Source organism: Montipora foliosa, chromosome 2, assembly GCF_036669935.1.
Source record: "Montipora foliosa isolate CH-2021 chromosome 2, ASM3666993v2, whole genome shotgun sequence".
Classification (NCBI taxonomy): Eukaryota; Metazoa; Cnidaria; class Anthozoa; order Scleractinia; family Acroporidae; genus Montipora; species Montipora foliosa.
In genome coordinates this window covers 30543768-30552672 of record NC_090870.1, presented here as the reverse complement: position 1 = coordinate 30552672, position 8905 = coordinate 30543768, and the positions used below count along the sequence as shown (strand labels likewise).

General features: G+C 41.6%; 2 protein-coding genes across 4 annotated transcripts in view; one reads left to right on the top strand and one right to left on the bottom strand.

The window, feature by feature from the left end:
• Positions 1–4151, bottom strand: part of LOC137990682 (G-protein-signaling modulator 1-like) — an 18864-nt gene extending 14713 nt beyond the window's left edge. For 2 of the 3 annotated variants that reach the window (XM_068835807.1, XM_068835805.1), the window contains exons 1-2: positions 3640–4151; positions 2157–2226 (exon numbers count right to left, since the gene is read on the bottom strand). The gene's annotated coding sequence lies outside the window, so the exon portion shown is untranslated. The remainder of the gene's footprint in view (positions 1–2156; positions 2227–3639) is intronic. The other variant, XM_068835806.1, reaches the window with a different exon arrangement.
• Positions 4152–6829: 2678 nt separating this feature from the next.
• On the top strand, positions 6830–8479 carry LOC137991479 (uncharacterized). Its single transcript, XM_068836558.1, has 2 exons — positions 6830–7414; positions 7532–8479. The coding sequence occupies exons 1-2, from the start codon at positions 6830–6832 to the stop codon at positions 8477–8479; spliced, it is 1533 nt and encodes a 510-aa protein (XP_068692659.1).
• The last annotated feature ends 426 nt before the right edge of the window (positions 8480–8905 follow it).

The following is an 8905-nucleotide window of genomic DNA, read 5'->3' as shown; positions in this document are numbered from 1 at the left end:
ACTAATGCCTTTCAAGTACACAGTGCGACATGTACCCTCAGGCCAGAACATTGCCGACTGTCTAAGTCGTTTGACGAAGATACCCACCTCATCATAGTGTAATAACGTAAGGGAAGAATATGGAGAGACCTTGCAATATACCTGATGGGTCCACTACCAACAGGAGAGAGCCTTCTTGTCACTGTTGATTATTACAGTAGATGGATAGAGCTGGATGTAGTACGGAACACACCTAGCAGTACCATCATCAAGTGCCTTGAGAAGCATTTCACCCGTCATGGAATCCCTGAGACACTGCGGACAGACAATGGATCAAACTTAGTAAACCATGAGATGGAGGAATTCCTGGATGAGCTGGGAATCATGCATAAGAGGACTATTCCCTTATGGCCTAGAGCAAACGGGGAGGTAGAACGGCAGAACAAGTCACTGCTTAAAGCAATGCGCGTGGTCCATACTAAAGGAAAACCATGGCAACGAGAGTTACAGAAATATCTTCTGGCCTACGGGTCGATACCACACACTACGACTGGTATCAGCCCTGCAGAGCTATTGTATGGAAGGAAGATCCGAACCAAGATTCCCGAGTTTGAAAGTGCTGACGAGGAGGAGGAGAGATCTGATACCGCAGATCAGCAGGCACGAGATCAGGATACTGAACGGAAACAGCGCGCTGCTGAAAGCGCAAACAAGAGAGCTGCTGACTGTGATGTGTCAGAAGGAGACAAGATGCTATTAATGAAGCAGAAACAGAACGACTTGTCTGCAACGTATGATCTGGAACCGTATAGCGTAGTTTCCAAGAGAGGAGATCTGGTGATCATTGAGCGTGGTGAGACCCTGCTAAAGAGGAATGTTGGCCATTTGAAAAGGTTCATAGATCCTGAACCAGAGGCATCTCAGTCAAAGCAAGAACTGACACAGCCACCAAAGCAGACACCTGTAATGGAACCAGTTGTCCTTACTAATCCTCAACCCGTTGTTAGCCCAGCAGAACGATCTGCAACTGAGCCTGCGGATGACCCTGCTGTTGACCCAGGCTTGCCACAGCCTGTCGTTAATAGGATGCCCGAGCAGACTCTTGGACCTCGAAGGTCCAGTCGCACGAGAGCTGAGCCTGGTTGGCTTAAAGACTATGTCACATGAAAGACTGAGTCAAACTGACTTGTTAAGAACTGAGTTACTTAAGAGATTATATGATTTTGATATTTATTAAGTCTTGAATCTTTGCCATGATTTTGAGTGGCAGATACTTCGCTTAAGGAGATTTGTTCACATTCCACAAACAGAGCTTTATTAGCTTTTATCATTGGATTGTTACAGTTATGCCTTTTAAAAGGGATCCGTCAGAGCTTGATTTTATTATACTCACTGCTCCAGTTTCAAATTGGGGGGAGATATAGTGATTGTTCTGTGGTTGCTGTGTAACCTGTGCCTTTAGTGTATTGTGGGTAGTCAATAAAGTCAAGATGGCGGACTGAAAACGTGAGTGTGTTTTCTGGAGTGTAATCCGTTCGCATCGTGGAACAGTCTGGAGTACAGACATTACACCTATGGAAAAGGGCATGTATGGGGGATGAGCTCTCTTCTCCCTTATTTTCTCTTGATTTGGCTTATGTTCGCTACTTGATAAAACTGTCGAAAACCCTAACTGACAATTGAATTTTCCTTGTCGGAGTCAAAACAAGCCAACTGATTAAGTGCTAGCAGAATTAATGACTCTCGCTACCAAAAAATTGGAGTATATAAATTTAATGATATCGCTACTGTCTGTTCAGGTGCCCTGCGCCAGTCATCCTCAACTAACCGCGATCACTTTAACGTTACAATAAGTCTACGTTTCTCTCTGTGGAAAACTGGATCCTACTACATCACGTGGTCGCACGTCTTTGACCCCCAACGAACTGAACATTGAACTCTCGTGTTTTCCCTTTTCGATTTGATCTTGAAAGTAGTCTTGAAAGAAACGTGATTTCTTATTTCTACATACGAAGCTGTCTTATTGCGTACGGTTTTATTACACTCTCCTCGACCCCAAGTACAAGCAAAACCTTAACGACAGAGGACAAGTAAAAACAAAATAAAGACTAGTTGGTCACACATAAACTGCATGTGATTCATATTCAAAACGAAATGAGTAATGATGAGCGACTTACCACTGTTGGTCCAACGGATACCTTTTAGTGTAAGGCCAAGAAATGTCTTTGTCAACGGCGCGAAGTGACTCTGCAATTATGATTTAATGTGGTTATGACAATAGCAAGTCTCTTGACAAAATAACCATGGTATAATAACTTTAAAATCGTGTACGTTCAAACGTATCACAAAGCAACCAGGGCAGGGAAAGAGCGAAGAGGAGAAACATTCTTCAGAAACTCATTGAAATGAGTATTTCAAGTTTTGAAAAACAGGAAGTTAGGTTGAACGAAACGTCAGCTAAAATTCGATCAAACTTTGAAAGCCAATGCAGTTTATCCCGCATTGAGATAAAAAGACGGTTACTGAACAAAATAACAACGGTTTTATAGCCAAAGGTCAGTCAACAGCACACATGTTCGTAAAATTAATGTTAGTTGGCCCTCAGACCCAGGGAACAAGATTAATTCTTTTAGCTGAATTCGACAAACATTTCTGATCACCATTGCTCTAAGACATCCCGCAATTTTAGTTTAGTAACCGCGTAAGAAAACCAAATCAAAGATGTAAAAATGTAGAACTTTTATTTTTTTACTTTTGCACTTTTTATGTTGATATTTTAATAGTTGCTTTTTATTTTTTTATCTACTTTCACATTAAATTTGACAACATGTAATGACCGGTGTTATGAAAAATAAGATCTCAGACCCCTTGTAAACCGAGGATACGGGAAAGAGACCCGGGAAAACTTACCGCTAGTCAGAGATTCGGGCGCTGGATGTTGTCTCCATACAAGTTTAATTTAAGCAGATCGACACCTACAACGCCATGACACGCTTGAATGTTATGACAGAAAAAAAATAGTGATATTCGCCGACACGGAAACTAAAAATAGGGTCTTTCGAATAAGGAAAAACTCAGTCTGTTAACCCTGTTGTTGTAACCACTAAAAATGTGATACACGAATTATTTTGTCAGTTTTATTTGTTATCACGGCTAGCAATCGATAACAAGTCCGCAATTTCGCCGCAAGTCACACAAACAATATAAACGGATGCCGTAGATGGTCAATCTTATTATTATGTCCGATAGGGGACTGAAAACGTTTTACATGTAGGACAGGAGTGATTTTCTGTAAGTTTGTCCGCATTTGCCTCACTGTACTACGGAACTAAGACCCTGGTCTTAGTTTTCGTACTACAAAAGCTAAGACCCGGTCTTAGTTTTCGTACTACGAAAACTAAGACCCTTGGGTCTTGGGTCTTTGGTCTTAGGTTTCGGGGGTCTTAGTTTTCGTAACACCCGTGTAATGACATTTATTTCTGTTTCGCTACCTGCCTCGACTAGCCAATGCTATCTGCGCGTGGCGGTCATTTTTGCTCTCCTTTATCACTTAATAAGAATATAAGCCTATTTTCTCGATGTACAAAGAGAACAGAACATGTAAAACAGCGAAAAATGTTACAGATACTATCATTCAAATCAAATAACAGAACTACTTACCAATGTTTCTCGTTAAAGTTGCAACAAACCACCGTATACTGGACGAATGAGTTCGACTTCACATAAAGTAAAGGATCAGCGATATTGTGCGTCAGTAATAAATGACTGACCATGACCCGCTTTATATATAGAACAAGGAAAAACACAAGAACAACTTCATTCCGCATAAATTGTGCTGTTTGTGACCAGTACCTTCAACGACTGACTGGAAAGAAACTTTTGCCTCCTGTTATAAAAACAAGGAAGCAACAAAACCAGAACAAATGGTAACTGGGAAGACAATCGGAAATTTCGCTTTTACAGAATCGTTCCTCGTTATCCTGTTGTCACGTTATGATGAACAATGAATCAGCGATATTACATCCGGTAGGCTTAGAAATGATGACATAAAGACCCGTGAAAGGAACAACTCGCTTAACCAATCATTTTGGGATGATCAAACGCACACACAAAACTAGCAACTTAGGACTTGGTGCTAGACAGTTGCCTCTTCCACGTTAATGCCTTTTCAAAACTGTTTTGTTATCGACAATATAGTTTTCACCTATCCACATTACAAAACTCAAAAATGATGAAAACAAATCATGAATGTTTTTGAAGTTTTCCTACGCTATTTACGTCATCGTTTTCACCTATCTACATGCACACAAAGTTTTCTACGCCCTACGCTCATCGTTTTCGCCAGTCCATACTAAAAACGGAGCGCTTTCAAAATGGTCCATGCACTTTTGAAACCGTTTTCGGAGGTCTCCGTTTTCATCGGCGTTTTCGGGCGTTTTGGTGTGAATGACAGACGAAAACGCCTCAACCGAAAGCGCATTGGTGCTGGTGTATGACTCGACAGATAATATCCAGCACTCCCTTTTCACGGTTTATCGATAGAACAACTTTCCAAGGTGCTTGAGGACCTTAAGTGATGCAGGATAAGGTTTACAGATTTTTCAGGGCAGGAAGGAGCAGTCGAAATTATCCTATACGATGCACTAACGCTCATATGTATGTATGACATCTTTTTCAATGTTTATTTCTGTACTCAGTTTTAAAACATTCAAGCAAAAATTATTGAAAAGATTTGATCTTCTACATTTAAAACCTCATTTGCAATTACAAGTTGGTGTGAGAAGCAGTAACATAGAACAGTGAATCTTGTTAGCTTTGTCCTTTCTTCAACGGAATTCACGCGTTCAACGCCGGAGCAAAATGTCGCCGTAAAGGAGAAAATGTGAGCTGTAGAACCAGTTGCAGACCAGCAGCTGCTTACCGTTTCAAGGGCTTTTTCTCTGCTGTGACAGTGAAAACTTGGCTTAAACATTTTTTTCATGTAAAACGCCATTTAAAAGAGTAACTAACCTGGTATTATGCCTACAATGCCTCTTTAATCAACAACGGCTGATCGTTGGTGAAAGCAGGACGCATGTTGTCAATTTTACAGTGCACAGATAATGACGTTGATGATGATGATGATGTCAAATTAGGGCACTTATTACACACACCACTCATAATGCCGTCGTTAATTGGAAGGAACCATATTAAAATCAATGAAGTGTGTTGCTAAAACATGGAGACTGTTAACTCAGAGCTGAGGAAAATAAAACGTAAAAAACAAGCCTTGTGGAGACACCTTCGTGTGTAAAATGAAACATAGATAGACAATTGCGCGAAGTTTTCGACATGACGTCTTACTTGTTCTTTCCTGGCGCCTGGTTAAAACAATGTGTCCCTATTGTTTTCTACAAAACCATTCTCAAATGCTGATTGCCGGCACACGTCAATAAAAATGCAGGTTGCCATCGATGCAGATTTTTCAATACCGGCATCAATGCTGCGACTAAGTGTGGATCTCGTGAGGTAAAAGCTACGTGGGTAAACAAGCTAAAATCGGTTTCGGGTCAAACTTGAAGTTCAAAAAGGCTGAAGAAGAAAACTGAAATTCTTTTTCTTCCCAGCTGTGCTCTGAAGGGGTTGCTGGCCGTTGCTTTGAACGCGTAGACGAGGTTTTCTTGGGAAGAGTCTCACGAACTGGCAATAGGCCTTGGTTGTGTTCGTTCACACCTTGAGAATGAGCGTGAGGGGGATGAATTACCCCCTGAGGTATGGAAAATGGGTGATGCGTCATCAAGGGACTATGACCTAGTTCTCCAGACAGCAGTTTTATTAAAGGATTATTTGAAGATTTTACTGTGGTCGTTGCAATATCTTGTAAAAAGATTTGTCTTCCCTCTCTCTCATAACTGGAGAAAGTCTTTGACCTCCCTGTTCGTCCTTTAAGGCTTGGTAACCTGAGATTTGAGAAAGAGAAACTTCATGAAAACGTTTGCTCGAGAGCGAAAGGATATATAATATAGTGCGGTGCAGACACAAATATGTCCAGAAATTCCTGTAATTAGATGCTCGACGATTGTGATAAGCGTCACACACACTTTACAGTCCCCTAAATATGAACTCCACTTTCCAAGTAACGACATACAGCTTCGTTTATCCTCACCAAAAATAACGATAACCCCTACACTTGAAGTATAGTAGTAAGAGGTTTTTTAAAACTATATTTCTATTCTATTGCTGAGCACTCGAGTCCCACCAATGCGGCTCGGGTTCGATTCCCAGTCTCGGCGTCATATGTGGGTTGAGATTGTTGGTTCTCTACTAGGAACCGAGAGGTTTTTCTCCGGGTACTCCGTTTTTCCCCTCTCCTCAAAACCAACATTTGACTTGATTTGCGTTTATTGTTAATTTCAGTTCACAGTGTCCACAATTAGTGCTTCAGCACTTAGACTAGAACAACTAAACAAATAAAGTTCCTTTCCGTTAAGTTTACAAGACATGTGTCGACAGTCCTACACTCTTCAGTTGTAAATGTTCGTTTCAATTTGAATTTCTAATATACAGGTATATTAATAAAGTTTAAAGTTACAGCGATTACAATGTTGCTATTACTATAACATGGCAGACAGAGAAAGCAAAGATTAATAAAACATGCACAGTCATCTGACCTGGACGAAATGGTGGAGTGGGGATGGGGGAGAAGGCATACTGAAGACCTCGATGCTATGAATCAATATGTGGCTTAGTCTTGTTCCTTTTCTTGAAATGCTTCATAAATTTTCATGGGATGCGACAAATATAGGTTTCCAATACTGGGCCTTAAGGCGACACTTCATGTTGGATGTCAAAATTGATCGTCCATCCGAATATGGACATAAGTGATCGTTGCATCCTGGGTGCTGTTCAAGTTGAAGACATCACGTCTATTCAACTGCATGGGTTCCCAGATGCTAGCAAGTCTGCGTATGGAGCAAATGTCTACATCAGGTTGACAACCTCTGGAACCAGTTCTGTTTGCCTTCTAACGTCCAAAACAAGAGTTGCTCCCTTGATCGGTGAATCAATCCCTCGACTGGAGTTAATGGCCACCTTGACACTTGCGAATTTGATGACAGCCGTGCATGAGGCATTGACCTGCACTATGAAGATAGACGCTGTTTTCAATTGGACTGACTCTCAGATCGTGTGGTGGTGGATCAATAGAGAGTTACAACAATTCAAGCTGTTTGTACAGAATCGAGTTCAAAAGATTCGAAGTCTGTGGAGTAAGGATCACTGGAGATATTGCCCGTCTGAGTCTAATCCTGCCGACATAGTGTCGCGAGGGTCAAAGAGTTCTGTTCTCGCCCACAGTGATCTATGGTGGAAGGGAGCTCCATTTCTGAAAGAAGGAGAAGTTCAGTGGCCAAACCTACCTGATAATCCAATCGGTGAGAGTACATTCCCAGAAGAAGTAATGACAGTATCCGTGCAGTGCTTTTAGAACATTTCAGAAGTCATCTGTCCAGAAAGATATAGTAGTCTCAGTAAACTTGTCAGAGTAACCGCTCTTGTGCTGAAATTCATCCAGAAGCTCGAGAGGAAGATAGAAACAACTGACATCAGTATAGGGGATCAGAATATTGCTACGAATCTCTGGTACAAAGACGTTCAAGCCAAACTTGAAGAAAAGGAGAAATCAAGTTCGACTTGGTATCAGTTAGGAGTCCTTAAGGATGCCAACGGACTTTTGCGATGCAAGGGACGAATCCAGAAGTCTTCACTTCCATACTCAACAAAACATCCCATTCTGTTATCTAGAAAGCAGCATTTCACTAAGCTTGTGATCATGCAGTCCCACGAAAACGTGAATCACAATGGAGTTGGAGAAACTCTTACTGAAATCCGATCACAATTCTGGATAATCAAAGGAAGACAAGCTGTTAAGGATGTACTTTCCAAGTGTGTTACGTGCAAGAAATTACAAGGAAGAGCCTACAGCTCTCCACCTACTCCACCACTACCTGCATTTCGAGTTTCAGAGGAAATGGCTTTCTCTAAAGTAGGTGTGGACTTTGCCGGACCCTTGCACGTGAAGAATATATACTTATCCAAGGGAGAAATGCACAAGTGTTACATTGCTCCGTTTACATGTGCTAGTAAAAGAGCTTTGCACCTTGAACTTACGCCAGACCTCTCCGCCAATTCGTTCTTAAAAGTACTGAAGCGATTCTTCGGTAGAAGAGGACTACCGACCCTGTTCATTTCAGACAACGGAAGAACTTTCCGAGATGCAACGTTTAAGAAGTTTGCTCTTGATCGGAACATTGACTGGAAATTCAATGTACCCACAGCCAGCTGGTGGGGCGGATTCTTCGAAATTTGTGTGAAACTTGTGAAAAGGTGTCTCAAGAAAGTGCTCGGAAATGCGAAGTTGAGTTATGAAGAGTTAGAGTCAGTGTTGATCGAAACTGAAGGCGTTTTGAATTCTAGGCCATTGACCTATGTCTACGATGAGCTAACAGAAACTCTACTCTAGCCTTCTCATCTTGTAATTGGTCGTCGACTTCTAGATCAATATCCTGCCATCACAGTACCTGTAAACACTTTGCCTAGACGAGAGAGATGTCTAGACGGTCTTCTCACCCATTTCGGAAATCGATGGAAGAAAGAATATCTTACAGGTATCCGCGAGTACCAGAAAATCAAGGGAGGTGAACCAAGAAGAACAATTCAAGTAGGAGACGTTGAGCACATCTATGCTGACAAGACACCCAGACAACAGTGGAGAATGGGGAAAGTAGAGAAACTGTTACAGGGACAAGACAACGTTGTGCGCGCAGCAGAAGTGGTAACAGTAGATAATTCTCTCCGCAAGACTCGCTTAAAACGTCCAATTTAAAAGCTCTATCCTCTTGAAATCAATGTGTGTGACCAACACGCAACTAATGCGAGAACAGGACAG

Bases quoted from the DNA above. Each gene is read 5' to 3' on its own strand.
- LOC137991479 (XM_068836558.1), top strand. From the start codon at position 6,830: ATGGACATAAGTGATCGTTGCATCCTGGGTGCTGTTCAAGTTGAAGAC. The intron at 7,415-7,531 runs GTAATGACAGTA...AAATTCATCCAG, and splicing joins AGAGTACATTCCCAGAAGAA to AAGCTCGAGAGGAAGATAGA.